At 35.5% G+C, this 18,745-nt stretch overlaps 1 protein-coding gene across 1 annotated transcript in view; it reads right to left on the reverse strand.

Annotated features, from left to right (window-relative positions):
- LOC149302324 (CUB and sushi domain-containing protein 1-like) overlaps nucleotides 1-18,745 on the reverse strand; it is a 589,437-nt gene that overhangs the window by 209,314 nt on the left and 361,378 nt on the right. The window contains exons 11-12 of the mRNA XM_089482423.1: nucleotides 3,432-3,535; nucleotides 1,794-1,906 (exon numbers count right to left, since the gene is read on the reverse strand). Coding sequence (XP_089338549.1) covers nucleotides 1,794-1,906; nucleotides 3,432-3,535 — 217 coding nt within the window. The remainder of the gene's footprint in view (nucleotides 1-1,793; nucleotides 1,907-3,431; nucleotides 3,536-18,745) is intronic.

An 18,745-nucleotide genomic window follows, 5' to 3' on the forward strand; every position in this document is an offset into this window, starting at 1 on the left:
TGTTGTTAGATTTTATTATGGAGAAATATATTTTATTCAAACCTCAGGCACTTAAGTGACTAAACAATGAGTGAATATATGAGTTTTTAGGTTGGAATGTCACAGGTTCTTTCTACTCTCTATAAAAACAAGGATGTATGGATTGTTCATGTTGTTTATCCCCTGGTACTTTAAAGTAACTGCAGAACCTAAGGCCATTTCTCCCTTCTTTGTGTCTATATTTGAGATTTCAAAATAAATCCCAGTAGACTGTGACATTTGAAGCATAAAATATTGCTTGAAGACCAACCACATCTCCTTGTAGCTTTTCTCAAGTCAACATATATTATCTATCTCAATATTTGGTTCTGCATTTATATTAGCAGATCTATGTAAGCAAACAAAAATAAACCAACTAGATTTTAGCGAATATGAAGTGTTTTTCACATGATTGACATAGAGGCATAAATGTAAAAGATATGGAAGTTAACAATCAGTCAGCAAAAATGATAGAAAAGGCCCCCCCTGGACCAATAGGGAAGGGGGTTATGGCTGCTAGCCCATGCATGATGCTGCAAAAGGGTCCACCATTGGTTGCAGCTAGAAGGGTTAAATGTTTAAATTAGGAGAAATATGCCTTATCTCTTTCCCTGCGACATCAGTAAGGTTTAGCCGATCTGTCTCACCCACCCTGTTTGGTCCGGTTAGGTTCGTATGATGTATAGGCCATTGAGTATAGATGTGGTTGATGTTTTTTTCTGTGTTAGTATTTTGATAATGTCACAGTCGCGGTCTGGATTTCCTGACCAGTGTAGAATACAGAAACAATGGAATTTTTGCCCAAGGTTGGACTAGTCCGCAAGTCTTTGTCTCAGTGCTATGGACATCAACATTTACTCGGCTCTACCAACATGATGGTAGTTGGAGACCATAGTAATTCTAAAATGTTTGCTGTAACTAATTAGTGAAACTAAAAAATAAAATAATAATTTAGAACAGAAACATGTCCATGTCAATAAATTAGGTGCTCAACAATCCAGTTTCTTTTTTATTTGTCTATTTTTTAAAAATGTATATGTAAATACTTATCAGACATTATTTGATATTGGCAGTACTGCAGTATGCTACATTTTATAATGTGACACAGTATGTTTTTCATTGTATGTGTCTTTGGTTTGTGAAAGGAGCACTCCGGTCCTGTTTTCATGTCAAATACATAATGGAAACCATTTTACACATACTCTGGTGTATATTGCTGCATACATATTAGTGCAGGCATTATTTAGTTATTTGACATCTGCTATCTCCACCCCAAGCTGTGTCTAATGAAAGCAGGGAACACACCACAATATGCTATTTGCACATGCTCAGTAGAGATCCCATTGCAATCAAATGGTGTAGCATTAGCCAATCCCGTGTATTCCGCCTGAATGCTGTGCTACCATATGTGCAATTGGATACTGCTTCAGTGACTCATGGCTGCAAGAGGTTACATACCAATGTTTCTTGGTTTCAGTAGAGGCGACCAATAAGAGGTGTCTCCAATAGCTAAACAATGCATGCTTCAAAATTCATGTAGTAAAATGCACTGGAGTCCATGAACAATAGACCTCAACGTGAATTAACATTAAATATAGAATCTGGGGTACTAATCCGTTCCTTTAAACAAATGAACCTCAAGCAATCCCTATCTTTTCTCTGAATTTTTAATCACACAAAACAAAAAAATAATTCTAATATTTTTTTCCAGTTTTTAAGGCAACAACATACTGTATGCTTTTGTATTCATATATTACATTCAACAAAAGACATACCTTGGTATAGAGCTTTAAATCCTGGTGAGCCAATGCTGTCATCCGACTGTAAATGGAGCCACATCTGGTTACTCATACTAACAATGAGATCGGGCACACTAGAACCTGTCAGTCTAATTATTGGTAGAGAAAAAATATGAGTAAGCACCTCATATGCTTGGGGAAAAAAAACATAAAAAATTGGAAGGCAGTGCATGATATGGATGTACATCCTGCAAAGTGTGTTCCATACATTTACTTGATTAACATATAAATTGTTACATATAAATTATCTACATTTTTGCAGTTTAATCAGACTTTTACAATTTGTTATATTTGTCTAACATAAAGTTATTGTTTGTTATAGATTTTATTTTTACAACAATCTTTTGTGTTTCTATTATATTGCAAATGTACTGATCTCTAGTCAGACCTTGCCTAGATTATGGTGTGCAGCTCATGAAGGACATAGATTTAGTTTAGAGACATGGGCTACTAACACGATGACTGGTTTGCAAGGTAAAATTATCAGGAAAGACTAAATGATCTCAATATTTATAGCTTGGAAAATGAATGAGAGAAGGGAGATATGATGGAAACATTTAAATATTAAGCTATCTTCAATTTATGGGAATACCAAGAACTGATTAAGGTCTGAGTCTTTATATAAGGAAAAATGGGCAGATTAGATGGGCCATATGGTTCTTATCTGCCGTCAAATCTGTTTTGAAGACTAAATATACAGGAATTAATAAAAAGTACATATGGTGTTTTAATAACATTGTGATGGAAAACTACACTCAATGAAAAACAATAAATAACAGTCAAGAACAAACACTGTAGGTTTTTTTTTTATGCATCAGAACATTTTATGTTATAATACTGAGCGCCGCACAAGTATTACAAAGGTGAAGTTTGATTATCAAAAAAGTTAATTTATGTACCATAATACGAACATAATAGTGTCATAATTTCATCTCCTTTAATGTAAGGCCTTGTAAATATTTTCCAATTTAATTGCTTTATGAGTTTTTGAGTAAATGGGATCAAGTTGTAATAATAAATTCTGTGGAGGCTGTGAATAAAAGTGTTGATTAGAGCTATTTATAGGAGACGGAAAGTAAGTAAGAAAATCTTTACCACGTGTGATGCACGGTAGAAAAAAGGATTTAAGTCAGTAATTCAACACATTCAGATGATATTTTAATATATTCTTAGGTATTACTGTCCAAATGATTAATCTGCTCTTGCTGTTACATTTTGTTTATACTGCACCTGCACATTCTCTAGCGCTGTTGTAAAAGTAAAACGAAAACGGAAAACAACAATATACAAAACTGACACTAACATTAATGTACATTAAGACATACGAGTACGGATGGAGAAAAGAATCCTGCCTTTTGCAAATTTACAGTCTACAGTATGCATAATTTTGGCACAATCAATATAATTATTTTATTTCAATAACCAATACCTAACAGAGAATTATTTATTGGTTTTCTGCATTTTTTCTAGAGAATGTATACAATTATTTGTCTAGATATAACTGTTTTATAGTAGGCAATAAAATATGAGACATTCTTGTTAAAATGTAATGTTATTCTACAAGTATGAGACCACATTAAAAAAATGACACTATTCTTCATGATTTGTACATACACATATAAAACAGATCTTGTATCACCAACTTTTCCACCGTCTCCTATGGTTAGGGTATCATATCCTCTCTCGAGTTCAAATACTTCAAAAGAAAGCTTGATCACCTGTTAATTCAAAATAAAACTTTTTAAGACAATGATATACACAAGTCAATCAGCCTCATCCTCTATAAAATATTTGTGGAATAGCTGAATTAATTCAGAATTGAATGTTTTATGCCCATTTATGGGAGATACTTTATGTGGGTAAAGCTTTCAATATCTTTTATTGGATGTGAACTAAATAGCATGAGAGCTGAGAAATTGTCTCTCTCATTAGAATAAATACAGTATATCATTCATTACTTCATGATAGTATAGACAGATTGTAATTATATTATTTAATGACTATATGACGTACAGCGAGGTTGGAGACACTGATGCAGGTAGGACACAAGGAGCAGACAAGTTCAAGGTCAAGCCAAGGTTGGGGTACCAGAGGTCAGAATAAACAGGAACAAGCCAAGGTCAAACACTGAAGATGAAAACCAGAACGCGCACTGAGGAGTAGCACTATGAAACATAGGCACGACCATCAGAGGGCAAGGTCTTGATGTCCACTGAGGGTTTTGAAGGATGGGAAGTGACTAGCCTAACGTCACTTCCGGTTTGGTGGAATCCGGTGGCCTTCTTGAGTGTGGCAAGACAGTAGCCTATAAGTATAGGTGCCTGCAGTTCTTGGTCACACAGAGGTGGGTGGAGGTCATCCTCTTCTCAGTGCCGGCTGCTGCGGCTGTTGGTTGATGGAGGTGGGTCTCCCTCTCCTCCATGGCGGTGTCTGCAGCTGCTGGCTGATGGAGGGGGGGTCTCCCTCTCTTCGGTACCGGCAATTGAGGCTGCTGGCTGATGGACGGGGTCTCTCTCTCCTACGTACCAGCGGCTGCCGATTCAGGTAGGTGACAGACTATAGGTATACTAACAAAAATATCTAAAAATTTCATAAATATCTCCTAATTCCATGTTTGATGAAGTTTAATTCATGTCCACATTTTCGTTTTATTATACTTTATAAGGGTGTTATGATAATTGCTCCCATGTTAAATTTATAAGGTGGGCTTCTATTACTTATTTTAATTTGTAAATATTTCTTTAGTGTATAAAACTGTAGGAAGTAGAAATATGCAAAAGCAATAGATGTACTTTTAAAAAAGAACTGACACCATGACAGCTCATAACCAAAATAATTTATTGATACTACCTACTGTATATCTTATGATTTTTCTTTATCAGCCAGTGTAATTGTTTTTGCATTTTGTTTAAAAGTTTGTTATGAAAGCAGTTACCTGAACTAATCAACTAATCAATGGCAGCAACTTAGCTATAGGGAGAGTTTTATTTGGAAAAAGGAAAAGGAAGTTAGGATAATTGAATACTTCCTAACATCCAAAGAATACATACACAGTTTTATATATATATATATATATATATATATATATATATATATATATATATATATATATACAGCCAGTCTTCCATAGACTAACAATGTTGAGGGTATTGCGAAAACATAGTTTCTTTAAACCACCTTCATATTTTTTTAGGTAGTATTGAATATTTCTTAATACCATATTTGCTCTGACTACAGGACTCAGATCCAGATCCTCCATAGGGCTGCAAGAGCCCTGGATCCTTCTCTCTGCCAGCCAGTGGACATCTATGCGATGCGCTCAGACACTCCTGCTGCCAGCACTTCTGCCGGAACTTCTATGACAGAGCGACGGAGTGACATGACCTTCCTGTGCTCCACCATAGAAGCCCCTGCAGAAGTACCAGCCAGCAGCAGCGGAGGTTGTTTACTCACATCAGGCAGATGTTCACCGGCTGCCAGAGAGGAGGATCCCCTGCAGTGCTGCAGGGTGCTCCTCTCTGGCAGCCAGTGAATGTCTGCGCGATGAGCACAGACAACCTCCGTTGCTACCCGACTTTCCGGTGCTCAGTCATAGAAGCCCCGGCGGAAGTCCCGGGTAGCAACAGAGGTTGCGAGCAGACATCGATCAGCTGCCGCCATTTGACACCAGGGACCCTGGAGCACGGGGGACAACTCTAGGGATGCATCGGTAAGTCGGTGGGGGGCATATAGGGGGCATAAGGCATATCAGGGTGGCAGACTCGCAAAAAGAGGGGAATAAGGCATATCTGGGGGCAGAGTGGTAAATAGGTGGTATAAGGCTAAGAGGAAGAGTGGCATATGAAGGAGGCAGAGTGGCATATCAGGGAGGCAAGGAGGCATATAGGGGGGTTTAAGGCATATCTGGGGGCAGATTAGCAAGTCATGGGGCAGATGTGCATAACTTGGGGGGGCAGGTTGGCAAATAAAAGGAAATAAAAACAAAAAATGCATTTTTTTCAATCACAGTTTTTATTAAATACGAAAAAAATAGTTTACATGTGAATGAATAGTTACTAATAAAACTTTTTTCTTATAGGGTAGTCTTATATTCAGGCTTTTTTCTAAATGAATATTCAAATCTTGAGGGGTCATCTTATAATCAGAGTCGTCTTATAATCGAGCAAATACTGTATTATAGATCTCATTTCTCATTCTTCCTTGCAATTTATTATGACTGTAAAGCCCCCAATGTTATATATCTATAATCTATTTTTACTTGTGTTCAAATGTATGTTTTATTTACTGCTAATGTTTCCATAAGCATATATCATTGGCATAACTGCACATTGTCACAATGTCACTTCAATTTTCATGGCTCTATCAGAGGTTTGACAAGGTTATTTTATATAGTACATGTAATACATATTGCAGCTCCATTAAGAAGTGTTAAAACATTATATTTTTGTAGATATAGTCTTTTGGGATATGTGTATATGGTTGTATGTGTGTAAGTCACTGAGATGGACAAAATGTGAATCACCAAAGACTGAGAGGCATGCATGACCTACATTAGTGAGAAAACATGGACGCGGAAGGGCCAGAAGCAAGATGTTACATGTAATTACTTTTCCAACAAAGATCAACATTGAAATAAGAATTTTATGTACATTATGTTGCCTTTTGAACCAATCCATTATTATTTCATATGAATACACTGTAAATAAACCGGGCCATGTATATAGAGGTATACCTTTATTCTAACTAAAACTGCAGCGTGCCCAACATGCCTTTCGCCAGTGTAGGTACTGGCTCCATCAGGGCTAAACACAAGAAACTTGCATTTTGGGTTAGTCCCTTGTGTATCTCTGCTGCTATTATTAATAACAATGTTGTAGTATAAATTTTAAAAATCTAGATAATATTCTTAATAATGATAATCCTACCTCATTCGTTCTATAGACCACTGAAGAATGTGCATGGTACAGTGGTTGTGAAAAACTTGGAGGACTACATACACTTAGAAAACCACAAATAAACAAAATGCTGTGTGCGATCTTCATTGAATACATCACTCAATAAATTGCTATATGCTCTTTCATGATGATACTAAACTAAATGCTGTTAGCAGAATTTGTCTTAAACATGACTATAACAATTACCTACAAGTGTAAGGTATATCCCAACCAATTATATTTCACTACACATAGATTTCTATAAACCTAGGAAGAACATAAAAATAATAATACAATATATAAGGTAAAATCAAAAAATATCAAAGAGAAGGGAAGACTGGTGGTTGTAAAGTGATTCACATGCACTAGGAGAGAACTGACTGCCCACTAACCCGATAACCTCATCCGGAAGATGACTTTTAAATCATTTCCTTTACACTTTGTGAATTCCATGGTCTTTAATGCTGTACATCTGAGTAAATTACAATGAATTGTCCACACTCTTCTGAGTCTATAAACTAGCGTCCTTGCACTAGATCATAGCATATCGGGACTATGTTGTATTTTCAGGAGTGCCATAAACAAGCAGATATGGTAGCTCAGAAGATCCAAAAGGGAGTCCAATGCTTTTCATTTTACAATTCATCAAGGTAATTTGTGGTCGGGTCCCGACTGTCTTAAATCCTGTGTACATTTTTAATTTGACCAATTGTATGCTTAATATTGTTGTTGCTAATTTTAAAGGGTTAGGTACTTGATAATGTTCAAGATGCTATTGCAGGCTTTATTCTTAATCGACCACACATATATCATATGTAAAATAAAAGAAAACAAATATAAATGTACTTTATTCATACCAAACAAATGAGATATAAAATGCAATAAAACTTCCATAAAAAATTCATAAAAAAAATAAAATACTTAATCCTTTATAAAAGTGTCACAACACTAGAATGAAGATACATTCTTATAAATATCTCCTCTCCTCCAGGTTGGGGGGGGGGTCCAGAGAGAGCAATCTTTGGCACCAGGGCCCCATGGTTTCTAGGGACACCCATGCTAAAATACATTGTGGATTCAATGCAGATTGTATATGGCAATTTGGTATTTTTCATTGCAGTCAGAGTGTAGGTTCTCCTTTAGGTTTGTAACAAGTATTTTATATCCGATCTCAAACCATCATTAATTTCCATAGAATAATTTTAATAAAGTTTTAAATTGCAGCAATTCATAAAATCAAGGTATTTTGCACATTTACTAATTAGAACACTGATTAAGCAATCAAGACAGGCCATATCCTCAAAATAACATGACATACAGCAGAATAAAAATTGTAGGATTTTAAATTTATTTCCAAGAAATTACAATAGATTGATTAAAAGGACAGTATGTTCCATAAAGCCTCAGCGACAAAGAATGCATTTAAAAGTACTTTGTAAGTATTATAATATGCATTCTTTAGCTGCCCACCCCCTTGCTATCTGCATTTGGTGTCACTGGCAGGAAAGCACTCCCTTTGAAATCAATAGGAGTGCTTTGTAAGACCTAAAAATGTTTTGTAAGCATGGGGGGAGACTCTAGAAAAATCTATATAGAGTCTCCTATAAATACATAATTCCTAAAATATTTTAGTGGGGTACATTAGAAAATAATATTTGTGCAGACAACATGCTTCACAAAACGCTGTTGGTTCCAGTTTGAAAACTGGCAGATAAATTGTATTTTACTGGATTTATAGCTCCACAATTATTCATCAGTTTAAAGTAAATGTTAAAATGTGAAAGAACACAGCTAGCTCTAGAGACGAATACATTTATTATATTCACATTCACAATCTGGTTTGTCGGAGAGAATCGTGATTTGGTTGTTTTTCTTTTGCATATGCGAGAAGCCTTTTTGCAGCATTACATGTGAAATAAAAGTAAATGTGTGAAAGCGTGAATCACACGAGTACGATGGAAACTATTGAATGCTCGCAGAACATCTGTGCATGGAGTTTTCAGTTTAAATTTAGTCTTAGGCAACTTTTTTTTATGAAACCTGTTCATAGTTATGACCTTAAGCGAAATAGTTGATGGGAAATAAAGTAACACTTTATTTCTTCTATACAAAAGAAAAATGAATCAAAGTTAAAGGAAACAGCAACATGTATGAGTATAAATTAAGTAAAAAAATACAATGCAACATTGTCATATAGTCTTCCAAAACCGATATCGCTTTTAAGATGAAAATAAGGGACCTTTGGGATCTTAAAAGCTTATGGAAGTCTGCATCTTTTTTGTCAATATGCCTACTTACTAAAAGCTATGGCATGCTTCTAAAACTCTCTAATTAAATATTAGTCTAGTACCTGTCATTGTAAGTATTAATGGAAAACATTAACTCTAATATATACAGTGAAGAATGCTGAGGCTTATGTATTTATTGGCCAGAATGAAGGCCTGCCTAGAACATTGACTACCTCTTTATATTCCAAGGCCTTTTGGAGTAAATTGTTATTTACAATATTTGGTAAGCTTCCAATTATAGGCATACTCTACCATGCCATCCTATTTATAGATTTTCTGTAGACATTATGTAATTTATCTTACTAATAAGAATTATGTAAAACAAATCTCTCAATAAATGTTATTTTTCCTTTGGAGCTGTTGATTGCAGTGTTTGGTATAGATAACTAAGGTGACTGTCCCTTTATGTCACGGTGGCCTTTTTTTAAATGTGGTGCCCATTATTGTATATATTATATGGTCTCCCTCTAGAATAACTGTAAGATAGATAGATAGATAGATAGATAGATAGATAGATAGATAGATAGCAAGAGCCCTTTAAAAATACCAAGTGTATTTTGAAAGCCTTCCGGATGTTTTATATGCAGAATAGTATTTGCAGTGTCATTCCATCACCGCTGACTGATTTTGTCTGTATAAATTACATTTTCAGAAATATTATGGCATAGGAGATTTTGTTCTTATTTCTGAGAAAATAAATGTCAATTAAGATGCTGTGGTAAATGTAGAATCCAGAATATGAGATGCAAAACCAGAAACTAAAAACTGCTTATGTGTGATTTTGAGTTACAGGATTTGATATATTGAATTACTGGGTTTTATTGACTTTTGCTTGCGAGTAAATATTTTATTTTTATGAAACCAAAAAGAGCTTTATAAGTACTAGGACAGAATTCCTTCATTTCTCTGTTAATTTAATTTAGATTAAATTAGCGATGCACTCAGTGCTGTAAATGACCAATATTATTATGCATACTTCTGAATTTATTTTGATAAACTCATTTTCTAGTTGAGTTTCCTGCTCTTTGAGGATTTGTCTACTTTTTAATGCTTTAGTTTGTCTGAGTCTGCATCTGGCTAAGCATGTGTAGTTTCAGAAAAGTTCATATTCTTGATTGTATCCTGAAATTAATTTTGTACAAAAATGGCAATTACATGGGTTACATGTGATTTATGTTTCTCTTTAGTACAGGTGTGTAAGTATACATAAGATAATACTTCTGAAATAAGCTAAACTTTTCAAATTCCATAGAAGTAAGGCCTAGCCTTTTTTAATGCGCATTATAGCTATCAATATCACTTCTGACTTTGGCAAAATCATAAAGCACTAAGTAAGTAAGCCTTATAAAGGCATAAAACATAAATATGTATTACATATTCCAAGTTATCTATTAGCCAGCTTATTATTATCTGGGATTGGAATGCTAATGCAAAAAGAAAACTAATAGTCTGCTTTTTTCCTCCTATATTTCCTCCTGTATCAAGTACCTGTTTCTTTACTGAAATATCCAGATAGCTTGAATTTCTTACAAAGCACTGGGGCATTGCAAATACTATTTGCATTATGTTACTGAAACAGTTTTGAAAAAGAACATGGCAAAATTACGTTTTGTTGTAATATCTCCTCCTTTTAATAGATTCACTAACTTGTTTATTCTTAGTCCGTATAGGAAAACAAGACAGATATGAAATATGCTTAGACAGCAGTTGTCAGCTGAGAGATATTTGCATCCTGGGCTACAAAGAAAATACTTAAAAAATAAAATTATTTTCTATGCATTTCTCAGGACTGGAAATGCAACTATTTGGCAACTTTTTTAATTAATTACAAATCTATGGACTGTCATCAGCTAACAAGTGACAATTAATGAAATGAACAGCTTGGTGCTAAGCACAAAAAACTTAAATGCAAAGGAAATATATTTAGTATCACTTTCCCCTATGATGTATATTAACACTACCTTATTGAATATTTATTCCATCTGAATGGATACTTATTTTGTGTCAGTAGATGATAAAGGGTTATTAAGAAAATTTATGGAATATCGTTGAATTCACATATTGTTTGTATTGTGGCAATAGATATCACTTAATAATAATAATACAACCCAAAAACCCCACCTGCCATCTAAGGTTATTTTAGCAAGTGCTAACTAACCTGAACTTCTTGTTGCCGACAATCAAAACAAATTAGTCAACAGCAGAGATATAGCATAGGGGGTACTTATATACAATGAGTAACTAAATTTCTCTCCACAAACTCTCTGCTTGACCCTCTGCAATCACAATATACAATCACTAAAATTACCAACATCCTCCTTATCCCTAAAACTAAAGGCCATTTCTCACTACTTGGACCTCACAATACTCTTGGACCTCACAATAATCTTGGACCTCTCTGTGGCCTTTGATACAGTTGACCATCCCTCCTTTTACAAATCCTTCATGCTCATGCTTTCCTGATTCAAATCCTACCTCTCTGACTATTCATTTAATGTCTAATTTACTGGAACATGTTCCTCTCCCCTGCAACTATCTGTTGGTGTTCCTCAGGGCTCAGTTCTGGGGCCTCTTCTCTTCTCCATCTACACCTCTTCACTTCTATCCTGATGCTGATTTTCTCTTTCACATTCCAGGTTAAAATATATGTACATTTGGAAACATTCATCTTAAATTGTATATTATTAAGCTAATTTATTATTAATATATAATTTAATTTATACTAAAAATGTATTTTTATATATATATTTATTTGTCTATATTTAATTCATATTTATTCTTATAAATTGGTGTCACATTGAAAGAATAGATATATCTAAATTGTTAGTGTAATGAAGATTGCATAGCACTTTATTCATTTTTAATAATATATATGTTAGAAATTATTAAGTGCTGATCTTTATCCATTCTTTAATTTGCTACCTCTTCACTTGGACAACTCAAAGTTACTTACTTTTGTTTCTAATACCATCTATACGTAGCCGACACCCTACTCTATATTTCCTCTCCTTACTTTTTACCCTCTCTTCTAACTCACTTCACCAACTGTCTTTCTGGAATTGCATCATGGATATTGTTTCATTAGCTGAAGCTCAACATCTCCAAGACTAAGTTTATGGTAATCCTGCCCTATGCTCTTTGTAAAATTTATGACTGTTGACAACGCCACTATCCAACTGACAGACCATGTTTGCTGCTCTCTCCTTCATCCCTCACATCCAGTCCCTCACCAAATCCTGCCACCTTCACCTGAAAAACCTTCATTTCCGAATTTGAACATTTGTCACACAAGATACAACCAAAACATTTATCCACTCCCTTTTGATATCCCTTCTGGATTATTGTAGCTCCCTACTAACTGTTCTCCCCCTCCCCACTTTACACCACTCCAATCCGTCCTCAACACTGCAGCCAGATTATTCTTCCTCTCACCATTCCTCATCTGGCAATCCTCTGTGCCAATTGCTCCACTGGTTCCCATACCCTTCTGAGTCAAATTCAAACCTGTGACCCGGACATACAGAGCCCTTAACTTTCTTATATCTCTACACTCCCATTCAAATCCACCGTTATATGCCCTCTTCTCTCTTCTATCATCATTACGTCTTCCCACTCCTGCTTCCATAATTTCACCTGTGGATTACCCCTTCTCTCTAATTCCCTACCCTTTTATATCAGACTCCCTTCTTCGTACACAAATTTCAAAAGCTCTCTGAAAACCCACCTCTTTCGAGAAGCATATAACCTTTGCTAATAACAATCTCAGACCAACATTCTGTCTAAGCCATCTGAATGACCAACAACCTATACAGCTCATCCTGACTCAAGCAACTCATCCACATCCAAGCTTTATTCCCCTACTGTTTCACTTCCCCTTCAACCAGGAACTAGATTGTAAGCTTGCAAGGGCAGTGCCCTTTTCTCATTTTGTATCATGGTGTCCAAATTGCAATGCACTCAATATATTCAAAAGTAAAGAAAGTGATTAGGCTTTTCAGATTGTACTGAATTGCTTTGAAGGCATTCAAAGAGGAACATATTTCTTATTAAATGCAGTTTTCTTGAAAATATGTGGCAGCCATGAAGTGATATACCCACCTCTTCTGTTTTTGACTTTTGTTATATTTTATCAACTTCACTAAACTTTTTTTATGCATTTACATGGTATAAAATCAATATAATATTGTATACAGGATTAAATATTTGGTATTTAATATATTTTTGGAAAATACAATTTTGGTAATAATAAATCCAGTTAAAATAGTGTAATCTGATCAAACAGGATTATATTTGATTGAGAGACAAACTGCATCTGGAAAATAATGCATTCAAATGTATCTAAGAAAATGTAAAGAGTCAGAAATACTGTGCATTGCTCATTTTGTCTTTCAACAGATTATACTTTGTTATCCAAACAAGCTCAAGGTAAAACAATTTCCAAATGTAAATAATGAAATCCATTTTCGTATGTCAGTTTCATTATTTGCTTATATTCAGCCCATTTTAATCATTAATATGTACACGTCACTTAAGTTTTTTATTCAACCTACATAAGGTTATAAATGTACAGCACCTCCATCTGCAAATACAAACATTATTTTAAAATATAAATCAATTCCCGACCTGTCCATACTATTACATGTTTTCCAGAATACAATACTGTGCAATGCCTCAAATATTAAAATAGTAAAGTATTTGCTAACTATCAAAATCAGATGCTTACCAATAAATATTGCACACTTTTTCCATTCTACAGAGCAAACTGCAGTCAGGCATTGCTTATTTTCCTAGGTTTATTAAAACTTCAGTGGTTTGAAGACACCAGGGACCTCTGTCTATACATACATAAAATGTTATTCTGGACCTCTTTTTATGATACATTTCCAACTCAAAAATTGTGTGGTCTTGTCATTTTTATAGGAATTTAATTAAGCCACAAAGATGAAAAATCAAATACGCTTGTCACGGAAGACCCTTAAACACAACAGGAACAGGAGCAGGAGCAGCAATGAATAGCCTCTGCCTTGCCGACTCACATCTTGATGTTAAAGAGAAGGTGGGTGGGAAAGGGTTAATGGTAAAAACCAGCTGCTCCCCCACAGGGTCCAGAGCAACTATACCTTAACTCCAGACCTGTTCAACCCACAATGTCATCCACTGGGTCATGGGAGCGGGGTCCTGACACGCCCTACTCCCCGTCCATTTCCCCTTTAAATGGGAAAGTTTCCTGTGATATCAGCAGGGACGCCCACTAATGTCAGCGGGAACACTCACAAACATCGGCATCAATGGGCAGTCCTGGCTGGGTCCCTCTGGGTAGCCAGAGCCTACAAGTTCCCAGGTATGGTTATGATTCTGTTATGGAAAGTTAACCATATTTTTCAATTCAAAACTGTGAAGATGCTAGGTGCTGCATCCTCTATGTGACCTGGTGCCTGGTCCCCTGTATGATTTTATGGCACACAGGACAGGGCATCTAGCATCCTTTGAAGATGCCTTGCTTGGATGCTTCATGCCCCATTAATGTTCTGGTGGGATCTGGCCAGGATTTCAGATATCATTTATGACATGATGTGGCCTAAGAATAAAATATACCGTATTTGCTCGATTATAAGACGAGGTTTTTTTCAGAGCAAATGCTCTGACAAATACCCCTCGTCTTATAATCGAGGTCGTCTTCTAATCAGACCTTAAAAAAAATGTCCGCTGGGGCCAGGCTGCTTATCGGTGCTTTGGCCGCGAGCAGCGTCTCCTCTAGCAGCAGGAGAACAGGAAGCTAGCAAAGTGTCACATAATTCTGCCTCCCCCTCCTTCCTCTGGGGGCGGGGACAGAGAAGTTGCTCGCACAGCCGGGCCCCTGCAGAAGTCTTCGAGTGAGAGATCTGCAGTTTAGGTAAGGGGGTGGGGGAGGGTTTTTGTGATTAATGTGTGAAGTATGTGTGATTAATGGAATGAATGAGTATTTAAATGTTTGTGAATGAGTGTGTGTGTGATAGCATGGATGTGTAAGGGGGGTGGTGGTGGTAGCATGGCATAGGGAGGCTGTACTCACACTCCCATCATCCCCAGGTTCCAGCATGTACTAGCTGCCTTGGCTTGATAGGAGTGTGATTGCTGTTAGAAGTTTATATATATATATATATATATATATATATATATATATATATCTCCAGAAATGCCTTTTAACCCCACTCTGGCATATAGGGGGTTAAAAGGCATATCATGGGGCAGAGTGGCATATAGGATGGTATAAGACATTTCTGGAGGCAGACTGGCATATAGAGGGTTAAAAGGCACATCATGGGGCAGAGTGGCAAATAGGGGATATAAGGCATTTCTGGGGGCAGAGTGGCAACCCTGGGGGCAGATGTGCATAACTGGGGGGGGCAGGTTGGCAAATAAAAGGAAATAAAAAAATATATATTTTTCTCAATCATAGCTTTTATTAAATATGAAAAAATTGTTTACATGAATTAATATTTACTAGTAAAACTTTTTGTTATTTTCCTAAATTAATATTTAGATTTTGGGGGGTCGTCTTATAATCAGGGTCGTCTTATAATGCTTGGATCAGGTAAGATTTTAGATTTTTCTCTTAAACTTATCTTTTAATTCCCTAATTCTAAACATATAACTACAATAACAATAATTATATAAAATACAACTTCTTGTTGTATCCTTACGTAGCGATGAATCTTCAAATTATAATGTCAAATCTCACGGTTATTTAGTTGAATGCAACATAAATCTTCTTACCAAGTAATTTTTTTCATGTAATATTGTAATGGGAGTTGTTTTCTATGGCCTCTTACTACTCATGCTTCTGTTTGTTCTCCTTGTTCTGTTCTATGTTATCTTTATTCTTGCTTTACTGGTTTCTTAGCACAAGATCATAGTGAGGCAGACATTAGACATGTGCAAATGTGTCAAATGTGTTGCCCGGTGCCCTCACTCACTCTACCTTCTCTGCCAAATACTTTCACTTCTGCTCCTGCATCTTCTCTCTTTCAACTCCTCTCTTCTTTAGGATCAGGAGGAGAGAATGTCAGAGGACAAAGAGAAAAGAGAGAAGAAGTGGTCGGCAGAAAAGGTAGGAAAACATTTAGGGAGCATGGGAGAGAGTGAGGTGGGTCTGGCCTCGTTTTCATGGTGTCGTACAAATCGTGGAATTCGTCGATATTCAGTATATTTGCAAGTCTAGCAAAAGTAGAACCACTGTCCATTTAGATAAGGCTGCACAGTCACCACCCTGTTCTGAGTGTAATAAAAAGACCTGTTGAGCAGTTATTAATTTGAAGTTCTACTTGAACGTGGGACCAAGTGTTTTGTAGTGTACTCTCAATCATGGGCGTTGACTGATGCTAACATGGGCTTTCCCCATGTTGTTGCTGAAATATCAAATCAAAACAATCAAATGGATGCAAAGTAGAGAGTGGGCCATCAATAACAACAAAATACAATGGCCGTCACAAATCAAATTTCTGGGGATGGCATGAACTTAAGAAAAGCATACCTTTTATGTATGCCGGTGAACGTCTCCTCAGCTGCTAAAGCACTTCCACTGGGGCTACTAGTGGTGGCGTGACGTGACCTTCCGGTGCTCAGTCATAGAAGCCCCGGTAGAAGTGCCGTGTAGCAGCAGAGGTTATCTCAGAGCATGAGTCTGGGACAAGTATGATGATGCATTGGTAAGTCTAGGGGGGCAGAGTGGCATATCAGGGGGGTATAAAGCATATCTAGGGGCCAGAGTGGCACATCAGGGAGGCAGAGTGGCATATAGGGGGTATAAGGCATTTCTGGAGGGCAGAGTGGCATATAGGGGGTTATAAGGCATATATGGGGGCAGATGTGCATAACTGGAGGGGGGAGGTTGGCAAATAAATCATAGTTTTTATTAAATATGAAAACATTTTTACATGTAAATTAATATTTCCTAGTAAAACTTTTTTTCTATAGGACAGTCTTATATTCAGGCTTTTTCTTTTTTTTCTAAATTAATATTCAAATTTCAGGGGGTCAGTTTACAATCAGGGTAATTTTACAAACTAGCAATTACGGTAATATAAATTGAAGAGCTTAATTTACAAAGGAGCTTCACATGCTGCATGTGTCCATTGGTAGTGCATGTGAGGGGGGGGGTATTTTAAGAAATACAGAGATCCTATAAAAAATGTAATATCTATATATATATATATATATATCCTTGAGGGGGGATTTATTTTTTTAAATTAAGGTATTAAGAATTATTCTAGCAATTTGATTCATTGTATTATTATTATTATTATTATTCTCATCATAGTGTATATTTCTCTAAAATATTTGTACTTGGCATGAAAATAATCATAAAACACTAATGCAATTAGATATGTCTAACATTCAACAATAACTTAATTAGAATCAATAGGCATTTAGTTATTTAATTGAAATAAATAATACACTATTTAAAAACTAATTATTGAATATGTTGTGTTAATTTTGAATCTTATAATATTATCAGGTCATATTACATAAAGACTAATTTGGGCAAAGAATGACTAGTTATAAAATGTTGCTAAAATTTGAGAATACATATTTTTACAGAAACCATCTACATAGTTGATTTCAAAAAAATAAAATAAAATGTTTTCAAAAAAATAAAATAAAATGTCCCTGAACGCCTAAAAGAAGAATGCATATTTAAGTGTTTTTCAGGAGGCAAATTCTCACTGGCACACAGGAGATTAGCATTTCTACTAACAGTTACACTGTCAGTGTTTGAAAGAATTTCTCACTCTTCAAAAATAGTAATAAAAATTAAAATTGCACAGGCCCTAGTGATGCCACTGTTTGGTGCTCAGATAACTAAGGTCTAAAAATATTAAAAGGTAAAATCATCTCAAATATAAAGCATGTATAAAAATGCCAAAAATAGATAGAGAACATGAAGCTAAAACAGCTTTATATAAATTATATATTAATTAAAAAATGGATTTGTAATCATATATAGTTACACCATTACACTTGTTTATCATGTATACGGAACTGCAAAATGTATAATTAAAAAAAAAACAATTGTCTTGGCACAAAATGTTTTTTCTGCTCATTTATGAAAATATGGAATAGGTTATTTATGTTCTTATTGTTTATGCTCTGCCCTTTGTCTTTATTAATATTTAAAAGCCAATTCCGGTTATGTTTTATGCAATTTGCATAGATTTGCATCTATATTGATTCTGCATCTTTAAAGAATTCTAATGCTAAATTTATCTAGAAAAATGTCTTAATTAATTCTACAGTGTTTGGGAAAAAATTTACAAAGGGACCTCTGAGGTCTTGAAGGCATATGTCACCTAATATGAATCAATAAGGCATATGTTGGGGTGCACATATACATTGCCGGTTAGCAGTGCGTAAGGTGCTATATCATAAAAGGGCTGCTCTGGGACTTATTGCAGAGTAACTGAATATTACTGTGCCTAGATAAATCATACATACTGCAGGGCAGCACTTTACATCTGCTGGTTGGCAAACTTTGAAATGTATACAATATGTGTCTGACATCCCTATCTGGACTGAATACAATATTGTCCATCCTGGCAAAAAAGACTATAACAACAAAATATTGTGTATATTTTACAGTTTTCATGAATGATCAAACCCATATCAAATACTAGGCCAGGAACTGTAGACTTAGATGACATGTATGGCAACAGCAAATGTAGTTTCC

This window comes from Sceloporus occidentalis, unplaced genomic scaffold, assembly GCF_023333645.1.
Source record: "Sceloporus occidentalis isolate IW3139 unplaced genomic scaffold, rSceOcc1.0.p SCAF_19, whole genome shotgun sequence".
In the NCBI taxonomy this organism is placed as follows: Eukaryota; Metazoa; Chordata; class Lepidosauria; order Squamata; family Phrynosomatidae; genus Sceloporus; species Sceloporus occidentalis.